Raw genomic sequence first — 26,169 nt, forward strand, 5'->3', positions numbered from 1 at the left:
AATGACTGCTTGGTCTCCTTGTAGAGCCAATGCAAGAAGCTAAATATTAACCAGGAAGATGTTCTGGATTGTTTCCTCTCATTCAAAGGAGTAAAGATGTGACCTCTTACTCCCACTTGCTGAGAGCATCAACACATTCAAGTTCAAAGTTAGTTTTGAAAACTAAGCATCATAGATTGAATTGGAGCTCAGAGGTCTCTACCTCAAGCAAAAGAGCTACTGAACTTAGTAAGGGTTCATAATTAGAAAATATTTTGCTGTAGTTTTGAATCATATCTGTTCTCTTTGTTGTCAAAATTATCAGCTTCAGTGGAATGAAAAGAGCTAGCATGGTCTCAGAGTTCTACATGCAGTCATCAACAAAGTTGACTCTAGTAACAGTGCAAGTCAGAAAGGGCCCAGTAAGCAACCATCTCTCTCAGAAGAGCGGAGGCTGCAACAAGGAAAATCCAAGCTTTGGTAGAGAACAAAACACATACTCTTTAATTTGTAGAGCCTTAATTCATCCTTGTTAAGCTTCATGAGACAAATTCTTTTAAGGTTTCTAATCATCTGAGAGAGAGAGGAAAAAAAAAATAGCATCTGAGATGTTTAGATACTGTCAGTATCAGAAATAAAATGGGATGAGTGTAATCACCTTCAGCCTGAATAGCAACCACTTGGTGGCTATTAGCTTGGGATTCCTCTGGTTCTAGCAGAGGAAATCTTCAGCCTTGATGAATACCTAGCTTCCTCAATACTTGTGAGTCACTGACATGTTACCTTCTTGACAAGCTTTTGAAAACAAATGGTTTCTTTAAAATAACATAGCTTAAATTGCGTTTTGTACTTCAACCTGCCTTCTAAACCACAGGTAGAGGACTTTACTGTTAGAGGCCTACAAAGTTTGTCACTGTCCTTTCTGCAGTCTTGAAATTTGTTCCCAGCCTCATTCTCCTCATACAGGAGAGCTGCTATCATGAGCTACAATACAGTAAACAATGGCCAATAATTTTGAATGTTAGGAACCATATTCAGTATATGTATATATAATAACTGCTTCTGGCACAGAAATTGTAATTAAACACATTGCCAATACGTACCTTTCTTCCTCCGGCAGATTTCCTGACTTCAAAAAACTACAGTGCTTTGTTGGCTTTTGAAAGCAATACTCTGGCTAGCTCAGCTCATCTTCAGATAGTTAAAGTTCTAAAGCAGAATTCTGCGTTGTATCACTACAGCTTACATAGCAAGCTTTGTATTGTTGTATAAAAACAACCGGATGTATGAACCCGGACAGAAAGCTTTCTCCTATTGAAAACAACCCAGGTGATCTGTTAACAAGAAGGCAGAATGACCTGAGACAACTCAAGATGGCCCTGGTCAGTTTTCTAGCAAGCTGAAAACATAATGCCGTAATAGTGTCCTGACAGCTGTGGGAGAATTGATTTCCTGTACATCTCAGAGGAACAGGAACAAAGTGGGTGCAGCAAATAGAGGAATGCCAGGAATGCAAGTGCAGCAAGGAGAATGCTGGGAGGGGTGTCTGTTGCATGTTCACCTCCTCACATCAATCCATAGTGGCCTCAGTTACGAAAAACCAAGCCTGGGAAAATCACCACAAAGTCCTCAACTACTGCATTGACTGGACTAGGCGGGAGCGGCGCATCACAGCCTGGGATATAAGAGCGCCGAATTACGGGAGGGGAATAAAGACAGAACGTAAACCTTTCCGGCTTAGCCGCTTCACCGTGAATTCAGAACTCAAACCTCTGCAGACACCGGCACGACGAGCCGCCTCTGCGTCACACCCGATTTCCTTCCCAGATTGTGCAGCGGTTCAGATTTCTCCTCAGATTCCACGCGCCCGTACGCTCGCCGCCCCACGGCTTCCTGCGCAGCTACATTCACCTCACCGCTCCTTCGATACTTCCATTCGGTCAGTCGCCGTAAGACAAAAGCAACCTCAGCATCGGGACGGAGATCGGCCCCTCCCTCCGGCGCTCGCGGGGACAGACGGGCCGCCGCTCCGCTGAGGGAGCCCCGCGCTCGGGGCTGAGCCGCTGCTCAGGGCGACCCGCCGCCAAAGCGCCCGCTCGGCTTCGCGCGCTACTCTGACCTCACCAATCAGCGAACGGCGTACGGGCAGCCGCCCGGGGTCCCGCCAACCAGATACCAGCTTCTTGAGGAAGCCTCGAAACGCCACCGCGAGTCCCCAGCGCCGTGGCGGCCCGGTTCGCCAGTGACGCTGATGGCGGCCCCGGCGGCGCTGGGAGAGGCCGGGCGGGCGAGCGGCTTCCCCGCTGAGACGGCCCGGTGCGGCTGGTGAGTACAGGCCGGGCAGCGGCGGCTGGGCTCCGTCCCGCCGTGGAGCGAGTTCGGGAGGGCCCGCGCTCCCTCAGTTGGGATTCCCCCTTCGGCCCGGGCCCTGTCGGGAGGCCTGAGGAAAGCCCTCCCCACCCTTCGGGCCTCCCGCGCAGCGCCGTTACCCTCAGCGGAGCGTTACCTAGCGGCTTATGAAAGAGATAGAAGGAAGCGAACAAATCGCAGAAAGCTCCGACACGTAGTTCTAGGGCACACACGGCTGGGCGTTCCTCTCAGGTGAAGCGGCAGCTGGGCCCACTCGCACGGCGGGAAACGCCTCAGCTCCCCCCCTCACGTCGGGGTGGTCAGGCGGGCAGCTCCGCGTCACGGCTCGGCTGGTGGTCAGGCTGTTACCTGAAAACTTCCCGAGTCCCATCAGCACCTAAAGTTACCAGCAGTGCACGAGCCCAGCGTATCCATCCATCCATCCTCATGAAGCAGTTACAAGTAGCGCAGCTTCCCCCCCCCACACAGTTTTTGCCCCTATGGCAAAAATGATTAAAATCATATTGTTTATTACAGCAACTGTAGAAACAAAATTCACAGTTGAACGATGAACAGTGCAGTATGCACAAGAAGATGCGATAATGTAGTACATCTATATTCAGGTTCCTTAAAAACAGAAGTTATAGTGTAAATAAACTATTATTAGCTTCTGTGCTATGTTAAAGTACACACCTTGTTCAAATAGAGCAGAATTTAAATAACCTAGAAGGCATAAGAGCCACATTTTAAGAAATCTTTATAGTATAGACATACATGCTGCTGTTTTTATATAGACACCATGTGTTCTTTTGGTTAGTATTTCATCTACTCAAGCTCATCAACACATAATATTCTTAACTTGAACCTTTTAAATAAGTGTATCACCAACACTTTATCTGATGAGGAGATAAAAATACCAGTAGCTTTAGCTTAGGTCCCAGGAACAAATAATGGCAATGCAAGTGGAACCAAGAAAAACAAACTTCCCTTTAATCTTAATACTATAATCTTTAAATTTGTGTTTCTCGAAGGTTATCCCTGTTTCAGATACATTCCTGTCAGACACAGCAAGCACAGCTAAGATCAAACTGCTCAAACCAGAGCTACCCTTGAAGTAAGTGCTTATGTACTCCCATGGCTGGTGAAGTTTGCCAAGAGCCATGGGGGACTGGCCAGAAGACAAGTCCTTTGGTAGGGCTGTCCAAAAAAGAGGCCTGCCTAGGGTGTGGGCAGCACTGTCCTGCCCATTGGACGTAGGGTTTGCTTTGTAGCATTTGGATTTTTAACACCTGTAATTATACATGGGACCACTTATACGGTACATGGAGCGCTTAGGATCTCTGTTCAGAATACTCTTAAGTGAACAGTGGGGGAAAAAAACAGTTGCTAAGGAGCTGCACAGAACTCTTCTGTTCTCTAATCACAGTAGAACAAGTTGCTTACTGCCATGTTTCTAGACACAGTTATTCTCCATAACATTTTAATGGAACTCATGAAAATAGTAAAATATAAAGTCTGTTGAACTGAACAGTACATTTTCCAACTAAGAGTCATACTCTGTTTGAATGAATATACACATCTGATCTTCCTAATAGCCTTCAGATGCTGTGCCTGTTTACAGGGAACTCTTAGAAAACATTCTTACCACTACGTTAATGTTCTACTTTCAAAGAAACAGCATTGCTTCTGACAGGTTCTTAGCAGTACCAGATAAAGTATTCACAGATAGGCCAATACTCACATACAGAAAGAAGAATGGAACTCACCCAGCCAGTGAACAAGCACTCTATGTATGCAGCATTCCTTCTCAGAAAACAGCCTGGCCCAAAAGACAGCCTCCCTTCAGTGGCTGGCCCTTACATGAGCCCCACCCTGGGGCATGCCCTTCTGGTCACAGGGGGAGCACAGGTGCACATTGCTTGTGTTCCCCAGGCCAGCTTCACCCTTTCACCAGGTGCTCAATTGCCAGTTTGATTTGTGACCTGTAACAATTCCCCTACAGTTAAATGTCTCCAAATGCAAAACACCGGTGTAAGAGCTTTTTTGCTTAGATTTACTATAAGTAATTATACAGTCTTATCTAAGCCATGTTTTCCTAGGGCATCTGCTTTTTTTATTATTATTGGAATTCTGTTATTGGGGAATTCGCTTTTGATAGCAAAATTAAGTTGATTTCCTTTTCTCCCTAGAGACTTGCAACTCCTCAAATACGTTTTTTATTCCCAAGTGTCTATAGAGGAGAGTTGGAATGAATGAATGCACATCTCTGCGCATCTGTACAGTGTACATTGCCTGCAGAATTCATAAACTGCTTCAGCTCCTTATTGTGTGAAGCCATTTTCCGTGTGTTTGCAAGACCTCTGTGAGGCACATGAAGTTTTAGTTGCCATGACATAATTTTTTCAAATAATCTCGGAGATTATTTATTCTGATAAAGTACGTATTCGAAAGAAAGCTTGCAAATCACTGTTTACATGGCTACAATACCAGTCCTAGTGTAGAAATTCAGGAAAGATATTTCTCACTGTAGTTTGTCTTTTCCTTTAGCATCACTTGACCTGAAACTAATTTTGGAGAAGCACTGAGCACATATGGTGATGACGCAGTGTTGCATAGATTGCTCTGATTACCTTCACAAGCTCTTAGTGTACTGTTCATTTTAACAGGTTTTGATTTTATCTAGATAAGAATTATCTTTCCAGCTAGTCTTTCCTTTTTAGCACTTGTGCTTTGTATGCCGCTTCCTAGCACTGAAGGACTTCAGGATGGTATTCCTAAGCATGCAAATGATGTGCCTTGAACTTTAAGGAATGGCATGCTTTACATTCAAGATCACATTTCAGTTTGGTGCCTAAATCAGAATGATATTTGCTGCTGTGTAGCAAATCCTGCCTCCTGCCCAACTGTCTCCCTGCATGGCCCCTTCTGCTGCTAGTGATACAGACTCTGAAGAACAAACAGCTGAAGATGTTTCTTCTTGCGCTGCTTTTGTGACTGTGGCTTCTCAGTTGCCTGATCACGACAATGATAATTATGATTTTGAAGTGCAGATCCACAGAGAAATACAGGCATGCAATTTTTTGTTTGAATGAGTGAGGGAAAGGTACATAAACCCCCTGGCAGATCTACTAATGAATCTTCTGTTGGGGGTGGGGTAAAGAAAAGAGTCATGAATTTATTTCTTAGCCCTCTCATTATTAATGGCCATCTTTTCCTAATCTTAAAATCATCTAATTTTGCCTTGCCTCAGTGATGCTCAAGTTAAAGATGAGATACTGATGCTCTAAGCTGCTGTGTGCAAACATGCGGAGTTGCATTTTCCTCCTTCTAACTCCCAACACTCTTTGTCAGCTTTGCTCCTGTAACTTTATCTGATCCTCTCTTTGCAGTTGCTGATTGGCCTGGCTGGGATACAGTGTGCCTGAAAATAGCTCCATTCCCATTATGTGTGCACATTGACAGGACTCACAGAACAGAGTAGAGCAGAGTCTGGACTTGTGGCAGATAGAAAACTGCACTTGCAGGCATTGGTTTCTGCACTGCAAGCAGTTCTTTGATAAGCAGAATACTGAATATTCGCTGCTTCCCAGAATGCAGGGGTAGTACTTGCCTGCAAGAGAGGACATTTATATCTAGCACTTCAGTGTGGCAGTAAGTGGCTTTCTGAGTAAGCTTTGGATGCCTTTTATTTTCCTTGAAATTATCACAAGGATAGCATCTCTAGAATCCTTGGAAGAAGAGACTGTAGTAAAAGAGTAGTAAAACCCAGTTGGCAAAAGCCAGTCTTCTTGTATCTAGGAAGTATGTGTGTGGTTTGGATTTATTTGCAGAGCTAGCTACTTCCTTGTTTGCTTGGATTTACCAGAAGTGTATGTCCAAGTCCCGAGTCTGTGATATTAAAAAATAGAAACAAGAGCTATTAAATAACAAAAGATTTTCCTAAGACCACTCATTGCATAATCTTACAATATCTCATTGTGTTTATATAAGAGAGAATACTCTGAAGCAAGGTATACATGCCTTTTGTTTTGGATCAGGAAGGATGTTTTTGTATGTGTGCAAGGAGTGCACATTTGTACTATGGGAGATCAAGGAGCATATTGGCTAGAAAAAAGCTGGGAGCTCCAGAGCTGCTTCCTACTTCAATTCTGCTAGAGTCCCAGTGTGCTAAAATAAGAATGGTCTAGTTACTAGCAGCATAGTTCTATCAAAGATTGTGAGTGCTTTTCTGCAAATGGGTGAATCATTACTGCAGGCTTCATTAGAGATTAGCTGGACAAAGCTCCCCATTGATAAGAAAAGCAAGACAAATAGCCATGGGTAGCAGCTTGCTCCAACACCTGTTAGAATCCTGAGTCTGGTCAGCTTTTTCTGGGGCCTTACCTTAAAGGGACCTTGAGGTACAGGGAACTTAATTCCTCTCTGTTTCCAGTTCTGGGGAGTAGCTGAGCTAATAGGATCAATTCTGAGTAAAGAGGGAGATGCTGTCCTGTTGGAAGCACTTTCTGCTCCCCAGTTCTCCTTTCAAAGAACAATTAGAATTATGTGACTTCTGTAACTTTCTTGTCCTAAAGGCAGTGATACTGGGAAATTAACTGCTTCCCCTTCTATTTCCACAGATGGTGATATGATAAATATAACCAGGTTCATCTCTACCTAGGAGACATTCTTCCCTGAGAAGCTGTCTGCTTTTGCTGGACATGCTTACAGAATTGTGTAGCCATGGACCTCAAGGAGAAGTATCAGGTAGGTTTCCTGATAAGGATCATGCCTAACCTAAATGTTGAGTCTTTCTAATAATCTTTTATTATTTTGAGTCAAGACCAACCACTTGGTGTTCTTATGTGACAATATAATCCACGGTTAATGCAAAAATTGAGACTTCTGTCACCTTGACACTCATCAAGATGTACTCACTTGTCTCAGTCTGCTGTGAGGTTGTCCAGCGATGGCAGAGTGCTATTCCAAAAGAGTCACCTCCTTTTTTATATCCCATTGGTCAGTATTCAATGTGGTGAGACCTAGGTATCTTCAAAGTGGTGAACAGGCCTGTGAGTAGGGCTTTCAAGATACAATGTTGTGATTTCTTCATGTGCTCACAAGTAAGCTGTGGATTTTAATGGCTGTTCAGTTTTGTTTTAGGAAATGTCAGTTAACCAAAGTGATGCATTTGGGAAATTAATTTCCATTTGGTGGATTTAAACATGGCTTGGCCTGGCAGAGGCCGGAAATTGTTTTAAATATGTTGGGTTGCTAGTGGGTGAATACTCACTTTTCAGTCAGTACCCTTTACAGGATATATATAGTTCAGCCTTCAAATCCATGTCTATATATCTAATCTAATTTATAGATAAGGATGTGGTATGGGACCATGTCAAAGGCCTTGAAGAAGCCATGGTATCGCTCTGTCACTGAGTTGTTCTATTCACATTCATTTAAGTCTCTAGAAGACTTAAATGAGCCACAAGAAACAGCTGAATAAGCACTAAGTTGGAAAGAGGCTGATACATGTATGCTTTGTGAGGAATTTCCCAGTACTGTTGTTAGTGTTCCTTTTTTTCTCCTTACTTTTTTTTTGTTTGTGACAAAAGGAGTAGATGAATATAATGAAAAGAGTATGCAAGAAAAAAAATGTACCATTAGGACATTTTGTTCCTTTCTGCAATTTAAAATTGTTATCTAGGAAACAAAATACAGAAGTATGAAGGATGTCTTTTTCTTTCTCCTCCTGCTTTCTAATGAATTGGCATTAAATGTGGTGGCTGCTTCCTTTCAAGATTTAAGAACTTTGTGAGATGACATACTGGAGTGTAACTCAGTGTCAACATGAAGGTGATAACATTCTTTCACAAATTGTCTTAGATATATCCTATGTTGCATCTATTATCAGTGTGAAGACCTTTAATCACTATTTCTGGCTTTAGACAAAGTATATAAACTGTGCGTACTTAGTCATCTGATTCTCAGGTAAGGAGAGGAAGTAAATTAGATTTTTCTTTAGCCTAGATTTTGGCTAGGGCTGGTAGGCGAGTCCTGACACCTGCATGTGGTCTTCAGAGCTGCACAATATGCTGAGACTGAAATTCTTTGCAGTATATGCCAGTTCCATTTTATACAGCTTGGCTATAATCCTTGGCAAACTATTGGTATGGTTCCAGTTCTTCACCCTTTTCTATATGGAAGGAAAGTAACTGATATAATGATTGCTTTGAAAGGCTGGGTAGGTCAGACAGAATCAGGACAGCACTGAAGCAGGAGCTATATAAAAACCTACTTACAAAGATGTTTACTTCCAGCAGCAAAAAGGAAGCATTCCTGTAAAATGTGAGAGTGAGAGAAAGTTCAACTCTTCCTTGCCTCCAAAGGCCTTTTTTTTTTTCATTACCTGTCATTGCACTCGGTCCTTCCCTGTCTGCACTATTTCTTTGCCTCTCTGTGGTACTGTACAGTTGGCAGTAAGCAGTGAACCCCAGACATGGTGTATGGCTATGAAGAGTCTCTGTGACCTTTTGGTTTAGATAGGGTGGCTCAGGATGTGTGAATGCTGAGAGGGGTATTTGTTGCTTTCTCTGCGTCTTAGTTTCAGCTGGGAAGACACACTATCAACAGGAAAAGAGGGTTGGAACACATCAGACCTGTAGCCATCCTATTTATTTTTAAGTTGAGCTTGAATTCAAAGCTATGGAGTCCCCTGGATGATTCTCCCAGAGTTACATAGGAAAGTCAGCATTCCTGGGGCTCTTAATCTCTTACCTGTTTCTATTCCTTTAGCTGCTTAGGTGTTCCTTCCTCTGTAGTATATTTTACAGCACTTTGTCCCATGTAATTTGCCATCTGTTTTTCCACAGACCCCTGTCTGTCAGCATCAACTCTTACTATGTGTGCATATGCTTCTCTACAGGCAGGCAACCCAGGGATTCTGGCTTAATCAGCTCTATCTGATGAATGGACCATTCTTTCATAGGGGCTATCCTGGGCAAACTTCCTTCTGTTTCTGTCTTTTTTCCTTTCTCTTTCTCATCCCCCACCCCCATGCACTGCCTGCTTGCTAGATCTGCACAGCATGACTGGAAACAGGCTGAATTAATCAGCAGGCTGCTGCTTCGTGCTGCTGCTTCTGTCTCATTCTCTGCAGTGCTTGTCTGTGTGCAGTCTTTCTCTCTCTCCTTCTCTGTTCTCATTTTTGGAGAGCAGCAGCATTGCAAGTTGCTGTGTAAGTGGATCGGGAGTACAGGCCAGATGCTCTTTAAGCAGGCTGGTCCCTGGATCACCCACCAAGGCAAATGCCGCAAAGTAAGTTTCTCTCTCTTAATGTTTAAATTCAAAATGGCTTTCCCTCTCTCCTTCCCCAACCTGCATCTTGCCTGATGTGAAATGCTGATGTGAATAAGCTCTGCATGAAAAGCTTGGAGGTTTTGAGGAAAGAGGTTGTAGCAGGACATGAAGCAGTGAAGATTTTTAGCAAGGGGATGGCTTGTTGTTGAAGGGATTGGGGAGCAAAGCCTTGTTTTAAATCACAGATTTAACCATAGGACCAACAGGAGGGAGCAAAGATGAATTTAGCTGCTGACTCCTGCTTTGCTACTCCTCTGCCTTTTGATTTAAATGTCTGTTTCTTTTATGTGCTTTGATCTGTGACCGTTGAACATCCATACTCCTTTTAAACATGTTTTGTGGTGCAGCTGCTGGGCTATTTAGTACTTCTAGTCTTCATAGTCTTCAGATAAAGAAGCGGGGATGGGAAGGAAACTAATGGGAAGATGAAAGAATTGCTGAAGTTCTGTGGATTTCTGAACATTACTTGTCTCAGAGAAGAGATTAATATCCTCTGGAATAAGCTCTGCATTGGCGCAAAGCACTATAGTGTGTATCAAAAACAGAATAAATATGGAGCCTTAACTGATCTCTTATTGGGGGAATACTGTAACTGGATAAATTAATTACAGATTTAGAATTATTTAATGCAGGTGAGCTTCTAGCTGAGGGAGGTAACTGAGTGCCTGTGGGGGTTCCAGTGGGGAAGCTGCCTTCAAAACTCCCTGCTGCTCATCACCAACAGCCTGTAGACTTACAGTGCAAAAAAAAAAAACAACAAAAAAAAACAGCAGCAAGAGCAACGATCTGTGATATCTGGCCAGAGCAGCACTAATTGGCTGCCTGAATCATCACTACATTTTGCTTGGAACAGAGTCTATTTTATACCACACAATGACATTCAAATTTTATGCCCTGTGTGAAGCAGAGTATGATGCCAACCCTTCTAAATGGGTAATGCAAAGCTCAGTGCTTTCTTTCTCCCTCAGCTAGTAGCAACTTAGCCGCAGAATTGTTTTGAATTTTACCTTTGTTACATCTCTATCATGCTATAGAATGGTTATTACCGATAGCCTGAGCACTAACTCAGCAGCCACACTTGGACAGAGCTGTAGTACACTGAAGTACAGTTTACTTTAGAACAAAAATAAATCAAGCACTAGCTTACTGTTAAGAAATGTTGCCTGAAGAAATTGCATTCTTTTGTATGTATGGTCTGCCGCCCCCTCTGATGGGACTAAAAAAAGCTGCACTGTAGGTCGTATTGTGCCTCATCATAAGCAAGAATCTGACTTTATGTTATGCATATGTATCTGGTGAAGTTGTTCCTTCTCATGTGCTTTTGAAGCTGTGAATAGCACTTATATTTCATGAGGTGTGATCAATGAATTAGGTTAATAGTGTGAAAACTATTACTGTTAAATTAAAAAGTGCCTTGTTTCTGCTAGAGCAATGCAAAAGAGCTCTCAGAAAAAGGAAGCAGATTCCCTTGCACAGTTTCCTGCCTCCAACTGTTGAAATCTGAGAAGCAGTTGAGTCAAAGTGTTGAAGAAGGGGACTTAGTGTATGCATCCTGGAGAGAGGGAAAGAATCTGACAGCTTCCTAGTAGGGGCTTTCCATACCACTCTGAATCAGAGAGGTGGAATTGCAATCTATGAAAGCTGAACCTTCCAGCAAATCTTCTGTTTCCTATTCACTTGTCTGTTTTAACAGCCTTTTTAAGGCAGTTATGTTGAAATACACAGTAATCATGGTGAGAAGCCCTTATTCTGCAAGAGACCGCAGAGGGCAAAACTTATCTACCATTGTGTAATGTTGAATAAGTGTGCATGCCTGTAGAAGCAGTGGGAAGGGTGAGTTTTATAGTGCAGAACATATATTTGTGCTCCAGTGTTGTTTAACAAATGTTTGGCACGTGGTACAACAACACATTTTATATCAGTGCATACTGATAAAACAAATAAATATGCTACTGTGGATGTATGATGGTTGCATGAAAATAAGAGGAATTCAGGATAATAAAACTTCGTGCAGAAAACAGACATGACTAGATAGCGATGCTCAGGAATAACTTTTCATTGTAAGAGAAAATTCAGAAGATAAACAGTGTTTTCCTATATGCAACCTGAAAGCATGAGGAAGGGAAAGGAAACGTTTTTGCTCTGAGGCAGGCAAGGCTGTTGAAAAAAAGTCCTGGATGAACCTGCATTTGGTATTTAGCAACTGATATCCCCATGTCAAACTATGGAGGGCCAACTGAATGGAGAAGGCAATGCAAAGTCTATTGATGCTGCTCCTTTTTTAATTCTGAGCTATTTCTGGTCTGGAGAGCCAAACCTACAGTTTTCTGAGTCAGCACTGGCAGCTCACTAACAATATTACAATGTTTGCTTACCAGGCTGGCTCTATCTGCTCACTTTACCATAAACTCCACATTTTAAGTGTCAAGATGGGTGTTTAAAAATTCTTTTTCCTCCTCATCAGCCCTCCCAGACTTTGTTCTTTCTTACTTACTACACCTTCCTTCCTTGACTGATCCTATGGCAAAACCATAACACCTGTGTTAAGACTAGAGCAGGTGTGCAAATGTTTCAGGAAGCTTTTTGGTTCCCTCTGAATTTGCTCCCTTCTCTTACTTACTCCCAACTGTGATGTGACACTTTCTAGGGAGTACATAGCTGTACTAAACACTGTCATTAAGCACAGGTTTTCTTGCATTTCTTCTGTACTGGTTGGAATCAACTCGGTGGTTAAGCAGACTTTGCTTTTCAGTTAAGTCCACCTTATCGTTACGTTTCAGTTTGCACCTTATTTATCTGACTTCTTTCTCATTGTTGGAAAGAAAGGGTAAATGTTTTTGTGACTGCTTTGCTGTGCCCCAGTCAGCTAGCAGTCAGATTGACGCTCACTCTGTGTTGCTCTCAGGCACTCCTGTTGGCAGCACTCCCATGGTGCCATGGTGTGCCCATTGCTAGATTGCTGCCTGCCATCTTCTCCTCTGGGGTATTTAGGAGAATTCTGTGCCTAGTCCTGTGCTGATGATACCTGGGCTGCTTCCAAGAACAACACAGAACTGCTTCCTATATTCCTAAAACTGGCACAAAGAATGAAAACTAAGCAGGTTTATTTTTATTTCTAAGAAACTGCAACTAATCCAACTAATCAGCACTACTAGACTGTGTGGCCAGAATTTGCTGTTTCAAATTGCGCCTCATAAGTGTGTAGGGAGGGGAGGGTGGCGGGGGAGGCAGGGTTAGGGTTAGGTTTAGGGTTATGGTTAGGGTTAGGCAGGGAGGGGGATGCCTAGATGAGATTTTAAAGAGCAGCTATCAGCCATTTCTTGACACTTCTGTTACAGTTTCTGGTTGAGTCATCAAAGCAAATGGATTCAAAGTGCAAGGTTAGTTTCTAGTAGAAGTTCGTCAACAAAAACACTCATTTATGGAACATGAAGAAATGTGCAAACCAGAGTTGAGATGCACTTGCAGAACTGGATGTGTATGCATATAGCTGAACAGCAGAGCTGCTGCAGGTTGAGAGTAAGGTGGATTTTGTAGTGCTGGGAAGAGCTTGTGGCTGCAATAGCAGGAAAAGCTGCAGATCCCGCCTGAACTGTATTTGCTAGAATGTGTGTCACGCTAGTGTGAGCTGGAGAGGGAAGCTTCCTGCCTGCTTTGTGTTCTGTAGGTCTGTACTCTGTAAACAGCATGATACACCTGAGCATTGCTAATTCACTGTCACCTTCAGGGTATTTGTATTAAAGCATGAAATGCAAATGAGATCTTCTGTTGCGCAGTACTGTGGTATTCTCAACAGCCACCTGCCTGCTTTTCCTTGTTGATTCACTTTCAGTGATCTGGTAGTTCCAGAACCTCTTAGCAGTCTCAGATTTGAAAGGAAGGTAAATGTTCTTATCCTGGAAATAGAAACATTTTCCCTACTTTCATGATAATCAGAAACTCATGGCAGCATTGTCCAAATAGCACTCCCTTGGTTTGCATCCTCTCACGCTCGTGCCTCTTTAATGCATATGCTCCCTTCAAGCCAGAGTGCCTCACCAGTATGTTCTCACAATTCAGCACTAAGGACTTCAGTGCTTTCTCTTGTAAAAGGATTTGTTGATGCTGGAGTCATCCTGAACTGTTGAGTGGCCTAGCAGTTAAATCTAGGAGATTTTGTAGGCACAGAAGCAGAGTTTAGAACCAAAATTTGTGATTAGGAGTTGTATAAACTGGACCCCTCTTTTTTAGCATTGCGAGTATTCTACTGCATAGCTGTTAATTATGTAAGCAAAATCTATCCTGTATCAATAAAATTTCAGCGTAACTGTCTGTGTTCTTTTGTCTCTACAAGCTGATACCAGTTCAGATGTATGTAACCTCAGAACTGAGCAGTCTCTCTTAGTATTGTCCCCAGCCACTGCTTAGAACCTTGTTTTGCAGAAATGACTTGGTGTATAGAGTATATTGGTGCTGTAATTCCAGCCAGCAGTTACAAGAAAAGAGATGATTTCAGGGAAATGAATATTGAAACTGGTTGTGATGAGTGCGAGGCATTCACAGTGGGGTGCTCAGTTAGCCACCGGAAACAAGCTTAAAAGAAAATATGAAAATACTAAACAAGTTCATTTTTCTGGCACTTCAGGATGAGATGACCTCAAGTCTAGGCCTTACCACAAAGAAAGCCCTTACGATCTTGAGAGACCAGTTGACAACATTACTGGAGGGACATCAGAAGGAACGGAAAAAAGTGACTTCATGGAAGGTGAGATACCAAACAGCACTAGGTTGGATGCTCATTTTCCCCTTCTCAAAGCAAAGTCAAGGACTAACTGAAAGTTGGCTACATTTCCTCTTTGACTGCTGCTGTAAAGTTTACAGGTTTAGAACTGCCAAAGTCCTTGGGAACAAAGCAAGGAATTACCTAGAGGTACATTTCTCAGCACTTTTCTCATGGTTGCTGGTGTACTACAGGAGCTTAGCTTCAACTATGAAGGATCTAACATTTTCAAGAGCCAGTAGTGGCAGTTTGTACAGGAGAGCCATATCAAGTGAAGAGAAAGAGAAGTGGAACTCAACAGTCTCCCCTTGTCCTCTGTTTTTATCTGTTACATGCATTGAATACAAAGCGCTAGTGTTTATTCACACTACTTAAACGTTAAACATGTTTCTTTCTAGCTACTGACAGTGGAGTAGCCTGGCAAAGAAGTCTTTTCATTCTTCCAAGCAAGACTAAGGATAGCAAGGGTCACCCCAGACTCCCCAGCTGAACAGCCTTTAGTGCTGTAGCATTTGCATAACTGATCTGGGATGCACTTTAGTTCTAAGGGGATTTGCAAAGTTGTGTTCACCTTGGAGTGTCTGTGAACTGCTGACTTTATCTTTCTTCAACGTTTTTTAATCCCTTGCTTTGTATTTTATGAATGCTGTCTGCTGCTTTCCTTTTGTAGGAGGCATGGAGAAGCAGTTTTTTGTACCATGGTAACCGTTGTTCCTGTTTCCACTGGCCTGGTGCATCTCTGATGCTTCTGGCAGTGGTGTTGCTGCTGTGCTGCTCTGGGAGCCAGCCACAGGGAAAGTAAGCAAAAAATCATTTACTAGTTGACTGAAGCAAATAGTAATTTTGCAACCTCTTGACTCTGTGTATGGCAGACATATCATCATTGTCTCTCATTCTGTCATCATGAACATGTTCATACTGGTAAATCTATCCTTCTTCATTCCACAAAACTTCAACTAACTTAATTCTACTTCTAATTGACCCATAGAACATCTTGTGCTGTATGAGAGCAGTCTATGTGATTTTCTTTCTACAGTTTTCATATGTCTTAAAAAATCCTGAGACATTAGAATTGTTCAGGAGGGTTTTGAAAGTATAGAAGCTAGTGGCTCATAAGAGAAACTACTGTACTGTCGCAAGAGCCGTAACATGTTTGACTGTATTTGTAAGGGTGTTTTTTAATTGAGACAGGTCTTTTCAAACTTCCCTGGTGGTGTTATCTTGAAGAAGCATTGTTGTGTCTTCTCCGCTTTTCTTTTTTAAACATGAGTCTTTGGGGTGTAAGAATAAACCATTGAACAGATGTGCAAGTACCTCTGTGGGTGGCAGGCAGCATACTTTGCTCATTTACTCAAAACTCCACTGCTTTCTGCTTTCTTCTATTTTTTTGCTGTGCAAAGCCAAGGTGCTGAAATAGTTAATGCATTGGCACTCTTCCTCCTTCTCCTCTTGGATCTCTTCATGATTGGACGTCAAGAGAGGCTGAAGTGCAAAGAGGTGGAGAGGAGACTTCAGATGATCATTGATAAGATAAATGGTGAGGCCTCATTCATCTGTCTGTCATTTGGATTTGTGTTCATTCCACATTGGATTTTTCTCCAAAACTTGATCATGTGCTATTAATTGGATTTACTAGCCTTGTCCTGTGTTACACAGAAACAGGCTGTGATAGCTGTGTCCTGTATCATGCCTGTTCTGTGGAATCGCTGTTTTGAGCTGCGGTGTGGCCATGCACTTCCATCTGGTATGCTACCAGATAGGTGTGTGTTGTGTCTGTGCTTTGGAGTAATTCAAATCCCAAATTACTTACAAAATATCACCTTGCTGCAGATGATGAAAGAAGAAAATGTGGGATTGTGCTACAACATAGAACAAAAGGAAATAAATTGCTGTACATATGCATCTTCTCAATGGGGGCTTTTGAACTCAAGGTGGTAGTTCATTTCAGCATGGCACCTTTAAGGACATTCCTTAGCTTTTTCACTGTACAAGTATGTATTTAATGTTACCACGTGACAGTGTTTAATTGATTATACAGTGGGGGGGGGGGAAGGAGGGGAAGCCAACAAGGTTAAAGTTCATGGGCATGGACCAATCTTAGCACTGGAGGGCCTGTAGCCACCATGAAATGTAAATTGATGCATGATTGGCCTCTTCTGAATTTTATCACGTAATTCCTTCACATTGTGTCTTTCAGATACACTTGACAAAGAGGTGAAATGGCCAGACTCCATGTACCCTGATCTCCATATGCCTTATGCCCCATCCTGGTCGCTTCATTGGGCATACAGGGATGGTCATCTTGTGAACCTGCCTGTAAGCCTATTAGTAGAAGGTGATGTCATTGCTTTGAGGCCAGGCCAGGAGTCGTTTGCTTCTCTGAGAGGAATTAAGGTAACTTGCTTGTCTTAGTTCCCTGGCCTTTCCTTTTCTTATTAATACTCTAAATCTCAAGGTATGGATTATGGGAATGCTTGATTCTTCTGACCTTTTAAATGCTTTGAAACTCCAGTTCAATCAAAGAAAGTGCTTTGTTAGACAGCTCTATCTTCACTATAAACACCCAAACCCAACAGACTGGAGACACTAATGTGATACTGTAGCACCATATCTTTATTGTCCATCTGCCAGGTCAAGGGGAAAGTGTATTAAGCTGCTGATTTAAGTGTAATAAATCTGTCCAGTAGGATGATATGATGTACAATTCCTCTACCTTACTTACCTTTGTTGTTAATTTTGACTTTTACTCCAAATGCTTTTAAACTAAGACAGCAGAGGTTTAGGTTAGATATTAGGAGGAATTTTTTCATTCAGAGGGTGGTAACACACTGGAACGTGTTGCCCAGAGAGACTGTGGATGCCCCATCCCTGGAGACATTCAAGGCCAGACTGGGTGTGGCTTGCCTGGTCCGGTGGTTGGCAACCTTGCACAATAGCAGGGGGATTGAAACTAGATGATTTTTGAGGTCATTTTCAACCCAGGCCATTCTGTGATTTTGTGATTCTATGATTCTATGAAATGCTAAAATTCATGAATAACTAGGTGTGTTTTGTTACTTCTGAAGGTCCACAAGCATTTAATTTTGCTTCAAGTTTCACAGAATTGTAGGGGTTGGAAGGGACCTCTAGAGATCATCGAGTGCAACCCCCCCTGCCAAAGCAGGTTCTCTACACCAGGTCGCACAGGTAGGCGTCCAAGCAAGACTTGAATATCTCCACAGAAGGAGACTCCACAACTCCCCTGGGCAGCCTGTTCTAGTGCTCCGTCACCCTCACTGTAAAGAAGTTCTTGCACACATTCGTGCAGAATTTCCTATGTTCCAGCTTATGTTCATTTCCCCTTGTCCTGTCTCCACGTACCACTGAAAAGAGACTGGCCTTGCCACCATGGCCCCCACACCTCAGATATTTACAAACTTGGATTAGATCCCCTCTCAGTCATCTTTTCTCAAGGCTAAACAGACCCAGTTCGCTTAGCCTTTCTTCATAGGGGAGAAAGTTTGAAGCAGTATAACTAATGAATTTTTGAGAGCCGAGATAGAACTGTAACAAATGGGTATTGTCACTTGTGGTAGGAGAAATCCTGCTGGACTAAACTTCCAGTTCCCAGAAGCAGGATTCCACTGAGGCCCCAGATGAGCAGCCTTTGGCTCACTGACTTTTTTTTTCTAGGATGATGAGCACATAGTTCTGGAGCCAGGAGATCTGTTTCCACCTTTCTCACCTCCACCCTCCCCAAGAGGAGAAGTGAAAAAGGGACCTCAGAACCCTCAGCTATATCGTCTGTTCCGTGTCTTGAAGACTCCAATAATTGATAATGTCAGGTGAGTTAAATACTGTGCTCAGTGGCTTCATAACTTATCTTGGTCCTTGCTGATATCTTGTATCAGGAAAAAAATGAAATTTTACCAGTCGAGCCCAGGAACTTCCAAGTATGCTTTGCTGTGTCTTCTAGGAGTACCCCAACAGTAAGATTCTTACTGTTTGTCTTCACTTATTCTCCTTAGCTGATAGTTTAGGCTGATATTTAAAAGCCTTGCATGCTAAGTATTACTGTTCAGCTCATTACTTTTCAAGTAAATTTGAACAATGCAGGGAGGTCATAGATTTCATGCATTTGAAATTATTTTATTCAAATTATTATTATTATTATTATTATTATTTTAAATCTCAGAGATTGAGACTGAGGATATAGATTAATTGATAAATCCCTGGTCAGTGGCATCTTCTGTAATTCAGAAGCCAGGATCTTGAGGTAATTACACAATCACTGCATCCATTTCAACTTGAAAGCAAGGCACGTTTTTGGGAAAAAAGAATAATAAAAAAAGAAATATGTTATCTTTCTTAAAATTGTTGAATCTTGGTTTCTCTTTCGAAGGGTCCCCTTCTTAGCATAGGCTGAAGACAGTTTCTTATCTGAGAAAAGTGCAGGGCTAGAATCTTGTTTCCTAAAATTGCAAGCTGTTTTCCATTTTTTCAGGTGGTGTCTGGAAATGGCGTTGTCACGTCCTGTGACAGCCCTGGATAATGAGAGATTCACTGTACAGTCTGTGATGTTGAAATATGCTGTCCCTACTGTACTGGTAGGTCTCATTTCAAGCCTTTGGTATTGAATATGGCTGTGTTTTGTCAATAAAGATGAAGAATTTGCAGCCATCAACAGGAAATTGTGGCCCACCTCTAACTCATGCAGCTGTGTACCTTAAGTAGTACGGAGGAGCAAAGATACTGAGCTGCCCATCTGTGAGAGTGAAGAATTGCAACAACAGACCAAGTGTATTCTCCAGACTTTTTTTTCCCAGGGCTGAGAATGTTATAAGGAAGCAAAACCTTCCTTACAAGTACTAGTAATTTGCTGATGGTGTCAACTCTGAATTGCAGGCTGGCTTCCTAATCACCAATGCTGTGCGCTTCATTTTCAAAGCTCCTGGAATTGCTTCTTGGCAGTATACTCTTCTTCAGCTACAGGTAAAGAATGTGCTGAGCTCCACTACACCTTTCCACCCCAAAGCACCACTGTGGCAATTCCTTCCATCAGCAATTTGCTTCATGCCATGACAACATCCTGTGTACACGCTGCCTTGTACACATCATTTCCAAGAGCTCTCAGTGGTGAAGAACTATAACTATCCTTTCTGTTCCTTCTGTACTGTTCTGTTTTCTCTTTCTCTCTCACCATGTATGTTTATATCCATATCTCTAAATACACATATATTTGCCTATATGTATGTGGTATATTTTTCTTTTAAACTCTTAAGAGCTTATGCCAAATTCAGCAAAAAAGAAACTAACAGCTATGAGTTGATGCAATTTATTCATAGCCTTCTTCATTACAAACTCTTAAGGGTATATGTGTCTCCCCTTCTGTGCTTCTCCCTTGTGTTGCTTTCAGTGCATGCTGTCTCTGGACATCCTGCAGTTGCCTTTTACCAGTCCACTGTGGTGGAAAAGAGGTTATGTGACAGTTCTAACTTCTTGTTGTCTCTGTGCTTACTTGTGATCAGAAGTTTTATTTTTTCAGGTGAATGGAGTCCTGCCCATCCTTCCGTTGCTTTTTCCTGTCCTGTGGATTCTTGCTACAGCCTTTGGAGAAGCCAGAGTCTTGGCCCAGATGAGTAAGGCCTCATCCACCTCACTGGTGGGTATCCACATCAAACCATTGCAGAGGAAGGGGCAGAAGATGAGAAAGGGCTCTGTGAAGCAAGCACAGTGAATTCAGCACATAATCAAAAAACCTTGTTGGATCTTTGAGCGTCCTGGCTAGGTCATTTCCCTGCATCACTGCATGGCTTTTTCTCGCACAGATGTTTCAGTTTCTCAGCTTGCCTACAGATACATTCTATATCCCAAGAGTGATAGGAAGATTCAGTGATTCCCTAAGTCTCTTCAAGGCATGTGCTTTCTATCAGCTAAATGTAATCTGTTGGAGGAATCAACATGGAGATGAATGTCACATGGCAGCTGTAACTAGAGAACGTTAAGCCTTGGAGAAGGAATGGGATACATAAGATCTTTTATTGTAACCTGTGGGCTGAGCAGCCCTTTCTTGAGGCTCTGAGGCTTGGCTTGCAGACCTAGCCTTGCCAGTGGGTCAGAAAGTGAGGCAAATTTCTGGTGACAGTTCTGGTTTGACAAATGGAAATTCAGTAATCTGACAGATGTGTGATCCTGAGCTGGATATGCTGATGGGTGTCTCTTATTTTCTCCCAGTGGCAGTGTTGGTGAGGTGCACTCTGCTGTTTGTTGTCTCTGTTGATTTCTGTTAAGCCTGTTCTTGAATGGAGTTTCTCTCTCCTTCATGTCCTTCCTTGGTCTCTGTGGTCCTGGTTCTGTGTTTTCTATTCTTTGCCCTATAGGTTGTATGTGACTCAGCTGGGAGGGTGAACTCATGCTTCCCCCTTCAATGACATATTTTCACCTTCACCATCCCTTTTCAATGTTTCCTCCTTTCTACATTTTCCATCCATTCCCAGCATCGCTTTGTTACTATCCTTGGAACCATCTCTTCCCCTACGCACCTTGCTTTTTGGCTGGGAAAAGCCAGAACTCCTTAGCTTCCATACTTCATCATTCTCAACATACCCACTTGCCTTGTCACTCACATTTGTACATGCATGGTGCTCTTTTGTATCTTCTTTTTGTCCAGTCAACTAATACTGTCCAATGAGTTCTTTCTCTTTCTGTGACATCTCAAATACAATCCTCCATCTTTGTTGCTGCAGAAAAAACATTTAGTGTGCCATTCTCACTCTTCACTAGGGAAGTGTACTTTTGGCATCTCTATTTCACCCTTTACTTCTCTCTTTTCAAAATGACCTTCTTCCTCTCCTGTCACTTGGCCTGTGTGACACTTTTCTCCACCTTCTGCTCCCTCCCATCACATTCAAGCTCTTTGATTTCCTTTTTTTTTTTTTTTTTTCCTTTTTTTAAGGCCATAGGCAACTCTTATGACCAGTTAGTCATAACTGCATGACAGATACCAGTGGCTGCCCCAAAGGAGCCCCTGCCTCAAGTTTCATTACTATGGTTGGATTATAGCAGCATTCCTTTTAGAAGGGGATTTGATGTTGGTTTGAAAATATTCCTTCTGCTTCTGACAGATTGTTTCAGTAATGATTTAGTATTAAAAATTGACATTCATATGTTAGTGTTTTTGTAGGATCTGATTTCCAGCCCTTGAAACTTAATTTCCTTTGTCTCATAGATTTAAGAGCAAATCAGTAAAGTTTCTGTGTGTGGTAGCTGCTCACAATCCCTTTTACCATCTCTTTGATTAAGTAAACTATTTAAACACCTTGAATCACTGCAAACATACTTGCCAACTCTCTAATGTTTGTTTTGGCTTTCCTCTTAGCTTTCTCCAGATCTTCAGGATCACTGTAGAATTATGAATCTTCACAACCCATAAATATTCCAGTTGCAGTTGTGCTTAATGTTCCCTTGTTCAAGGGAGTTCACAGTAGATTTTTTAGCCATTGCCTTAGATGTCTAGCTGTTGTTCTGCAAATAATTTGCAGAGTTACTGCTTTCTAAGATGGAGTCTCATTTTTTTAGCACAAATTTAATATTTTCTTCTAGGAATGCAGATTTATTTTTGAAGTGTTGCTGTGCATATTTTTGCTTGTTTTCTGAGCAGTCCATACTGTTCAGTAGAAATGATCTGTTCTCTTTAATGTCTGATCCTTGCCCAGTATTGCTTGCAATATCATTTGCGATTCCACTGCTTTCATCAAACAGTGGATTGGTGAACTTGTTCTTAGTTTTTTGTTAATTTTTATTTCTGTTTTCACTCTTTCTCAAAAGCAGACACTGTTATTTTTACTATGGGATCGTTGCTTGTTAAATTTAAATAAAATATTGCCAACAGTTCCTAGTTATCCTTCATAGTTTAAATATTTCTAATAGATTTGTGTTGGCTTTTTACAGATGTTTAAAGCTGATTTCTTCTTAAGTAACAGATATATGCATTATTATTTGGATTATTGGTTTTTATTTTTAGTATATACAAATTTAATTGCCATGTTCATTTGTGCCTATAAAACTGCTTCAATTTAAACTGTTTTTCAAAATTACATCTTCTGTGGAATTCCTTTATGCTGGATGCAGTTTTTCCATGTAATTCCACTACCCCATGGTAGTGTTCTGCAATAAATTATTTCTTTTTGTTTCCTATCCACAACCCATTCACATTAACTCATTCCTTCAGCAAGTACTTGTTTTGCAATCACTCTCATTTAGTTCCTTTCTTTTAACTGACCTGTGTTCTTAAGAAACAGGTCAGTCAATGCTGACTTTCTGTCTTAAAATAACCATCCAGGAAGATGTTCTGCTGGGTCTAATTGCTATTACTATTACTACTTCTAGGTAATGACTGTGTCTTCTATGATGTACCAGCACCAAGCACTTTGTTCTTCACACAATGACATAGTCCATTACAGATTTAATTGCTTTGGAGAATTTATTGATCTGTCTTGGCATAGTACTCCTCAAAGGGCAGGACTTTTGCTTTCTTCTCTCTAAAGGCATAGTACTTAGGGAAAGATCTTCTCCATGACACATTTCTGAGCATAATTATAGTAACTGGTCTCTTCTCTTGCTGCAGCTTGCTAAGTTTTCAGAGGACACTCTCAGCAGCTACACAGAGATGGTATCTTCTCAGGTACTATTATTATGAATTGTTTTCTTACATCTTTCATCTTCACCATATCCTTTCCCTTCCTTTCTGATCCCCTGCTTGTTCCTAGAGCTTTTTCTGCTTGTGCCAGTTGTCTGTTGTCACGCTTTTGCTGCTTTAATTTGCTGTGCATGCAGGTTGCATGTCTTTCCCCTACACCTGCCCATGTAGACTCTGCTCTTCTGAGCACAAATTGAGGCAACTTTAAGTACAGCTGTGCTTTTCTGAATATTGCAGATGATTTGAAATCAACTTTTTCTGTCCTGAAGAAAGTGCCTCTTTCAAGTCCTATTACAGGGGTAAAATAAACTTCTGTGGTGTGTGTCAGAAAGAAGGGAAGTATTTTACTTTTACTAGAAACACCTGCTTCTCCAAGCCAAAACTAAAGAACAGTAAGAGAAGCGGTCAGCATCAAGACCAAATGTGAAAAGGGGAGAGTAGGATGTTCATGCTAAAAGTCTTATCCTGTTTCAGAGGCTTGTTAATGAGCTTAAGCACATTACTAATCCTTCAAAATCTGGGGCAAGTAAACATTCAAAAGAGATGTTTTCTGGGGGAGGAACTGCACCTGGTTACTCTGATAATTGCATCACCCAGATTAAACAGGTAGGTGGAAGAGAGGCACTTCGCTGTCTATTCTAGCATTAAGATTCCCATTTCCATAAGGAAGCAGACGAACTCCAGAAGCCAAAAATCCTATGTACCACAAGGATTAATTTATGTCCCCTTGCTCCTAGCCACATAGAGGAATGCACACTGAGACACATGCTTGCCCTGTTGAATATTTTCCTTCTCTGCCGGTTCATCAGTTAGCTGAGCTGTTTTTCAGTTACTGAAATGGGATTGATTTGAGCTCTCCTTCCCATTATATAAGATCCTTTTCTTTCCTTTTGCACCCATGTAAAAACTTTGCCTACAGGAAACTGGTTTTAACAAGTGTCTTGGTTTTTTTCCCCTTGTGCTAGTCTTGCATTCAGCCTTATGACTGTACTAACCATTAGGATATAAGGATCTAGATCTAAGGATCTCTGAGGGAAATGCTCTGCAGTAACAGCATTCCAGAGCAACAGCTAAAAAGCAAAAAAAAATTGTAAGGCAAACCTGGTTTTGCTGGCTCTAGGAATGCACAAAATCTGGTGTTTGAATTGATTCCTGCGATCCAGACCCCCTCTGGAATGTTTTCATGTGAAAGATACAGGTTGCCACCGTAACATTTGAATTTTGCAAAAATATCTTCATCCTTCCATTTATTACTGCATTGATGCACTTCATTTATAATGATGCAGTAGTCAGCTCACCTTGACTTCATTTCCAACGTTGTCACTTCTCCAGCGACTTTACTCAGTTTGCAGTGTGATTATCTTAAGTGTAAGGCAGAGCCTCACATTCCTTACCCCTAGGGGATGAGAGGAAAAATACCAAGAGGTACCAACTAACTTAGTCCAAATGAAATCCCTTCAGAATTTCTCCCTATGTTTGTGGATAAGCAAAGGTTGTTTCAGTGAATTCTCTGTTGGTATTCTTTGTGGGAAAGGAATGCCTTCCCCTGAGAACAACAGCACCATATTAGTTAACTTGTTCCCACAAAGACTGATGTTTAGCTTACGGTGTATCACTGTGTTGAGCCTGAAAGCAGGTAATGTCATACTTCTTTTCTTCCTTCTCTCCCCTTGTCTTCTCTGAATGAGTCTTTAATTAGATGATGTTCTGTGCTTCCCTTGGCAGGAAATGATACACTGCATCTGGAGCCATTTCTTGTGTGTTTTAAAAGGCAAATCTCCAACACTGAGCTTCACCTCCAGCCTGCTCCATAGTCTGGGATCTGTCACTGTGAGTACTGTTGGGCTGTCAGAAAGAGAAGTCCTAAGTAGGTGCTTCGTTTGCATTGATCATGTAGCCCTTGCCTGAGCACAGACTATTAGTAATCAGTTCACCATGATGGGAGTAGATACCCCTCAGGTATCTTGCTGAAGATCTTAAAATTGTAATGTCTAAGCAGCATATTGACAGGCTAAAATAACAGTGAGAGATACTCTGTGCCATCTAATATGATGTCTGTATGGTCTACAACCTTCTGCTAACTCCTGAAACAGGTTCAGTAGTTGCTTCCTTACCATGGGTTTCATGCCTGATTTTGCAGTCCTAAGATAAAATTGGTATTAAACAACCAATATGTCCGTGTAGAGTGGGGAAATGTCAGATGCTGAAGATTCTTAAGACAGAAGGTTGATGAAGGAGGAACTTATCTGGCCTCCTACGTGTTTATTCAACTTGATGATATTTGCAACTATGTGTGAATGCTTAGATGTGTTTTTCACTGAAATTTTGCATTCTTGGGGATGTTATGGGATATTCTAGGTGCTCTGCTGTGTAGACAAGCAGGGGATTCTCTCCTGGCCAAATCCTAGCCCAGAGACTGTTCTGTTCTTCAGTGGGAAGGTGGAACCACATCATGATAGCCATGAAGATCTGACTGATGAGCTCTCCACACGGTCTTTCTGCCACCCTGAGATGGACGATGAGGTGAGGGATATGTAACCCATAATGTAGCATGTTAGCTGTAAGCATGTATGTCATGACTGATATACACAATGTGGTATTACAGAAGAGTCTTTTTGCTTGTGCAGAAGTCTCATGACCACAATTCTTTGCTTATTAAGAATTCATGAGGATGAGTTCTTCTCCTACAGGAGTCATAAAACAACATTTTTTTCTTCCCTTTCTCTGTGTCCCCACTTCAGTACATTTTGCATATTAATCAGAAGTGGTTCATGTTCAACTGCTGAATCACCACAATTCATTTTGTTGGTTTCTTGCAGCCCCATGAAAGAGATGCTTTGCTCTCTGGCCCCTTGGCAGACACAGTCCATGTGACTAATGAGCAAGAGAGGAACAACTGGTCTAGTGACCCTCCAAAGGCTCCTGATGCCCATACCAACCGAAAGCCAAACAGCAGAAGCAAGCATCCCTCTGGGTCCAATGTGAGTTTTAGCAAGGACACAGAGGGTGGAGAAGAAGAACATACTCAGGTAAGACATATAGAAGGGACACACAATTAGTCTTTTGTAGA

At 41.9% G+C, this 26,169-nt stretch overlaps 2 protein-coding genes across 10 annotated transcripts in view; one reads left to right on the plus strand and one right to left on the minus strand.

The window, feature by feature from the left end:
• GRB2 (growth factor receptor bound protein 2) overlaps positions 1–4,213 on the minus strand; it is a 31,840-nt gene extending 27,627 nt beyond the window's left edge. Inside the window, exon 1 of one of the 5 annotated variants that reach the window (XM_072351884.1) lies at positions 4,095–4,213. The gene's annotated coding sequence lies outside the window, so the exon portion shown is untranslated. Of the gene's footprint in view, positions 1–1,707; positions 2,069–2,485; positions 2,642–4,094 lie in introns of those variants that run through there. The other 4 variants (XM_072351883.1, XM_072351880.1, XM_072351882.1 and 1 more) reach the window with 4 other exon arrangements.
• Positions 2,167–26,169, plus strand: part of TMEM94 (transmembrane protein 94) — a 41,702-nt gene continuing 17,699 nt past the window's right edge. The window contains exons 1-14 of one of the 5 annotated variants that reach the window (XM_072351875.1): positions 2,167–2,304; positions 6,948–7,074; positions 14,288–14,407; positions 15,093–15,220; positions 15,823–15,959; positions 16,620–16,816; positions 18,095–18,246; positions 18,906–19,008; positions 19,307–19,393; positions 19,947–20,063; positions 23,028–23,084; positions 24,825–24,929; positions 25,458–25,622; positions 25,919–26,128. In XM_072351875.1, the coding sequence (XP_072207976.1) occupies positions 7,051–7,074; positions 14,288–14,407; positions 15,093–15,220; positions 15,823–15,959; positions 16,620–16,816; positions 18,095–18,246; positions 18,906–19,008; positions 19,307–19,393; positions 19,947–20,063; positions 23,028–23,084; positions 24,825–24,929; positions 25,458–25,622; positions 25,919–26,128 (1,602 nt within the window). In that variant the 5' untranslated portion in view covers positions 2,167–2,304; positions 6,948–7,050. Of the gene's footprint in view, positions 2,305–6,947; positions 7,075–9,419; positions 9,622–14,277; positions 14,408–15,092; positions 15,221–15,822; positions 15,960–16,619; positions 16,817–18,094; positions 18,247–18,905; positions 19,009–19,306; positions 19,394–19,946; positions 20,064–23,027; positions 23,085–24,824; positions 24,930–25,457; positions 25,623–25,918; positions 26,129–26,169 lie in introns of those variants that run through there. The other 4 variants (XM_072351874.1, XM_072351873.1, XM_072351876.1 and 1 more) reach the window with 4 other exon arrangements.

This window comes from Excalfactoria chinensis, chromosome 17, assembly GCF_039878825.1.
Source record: "Excalfactoria chinensis isolate bCotChi1 chromosome 17, bCotChi1.hap2, whole genome shotgun sequence".
Classification (NCBI taxonomy): Eukaryota; Metazoa; Chordata; class Aves; order Galliformes; family Phasianidae; genus Excalfactoria; species Excalfactoria chinensis.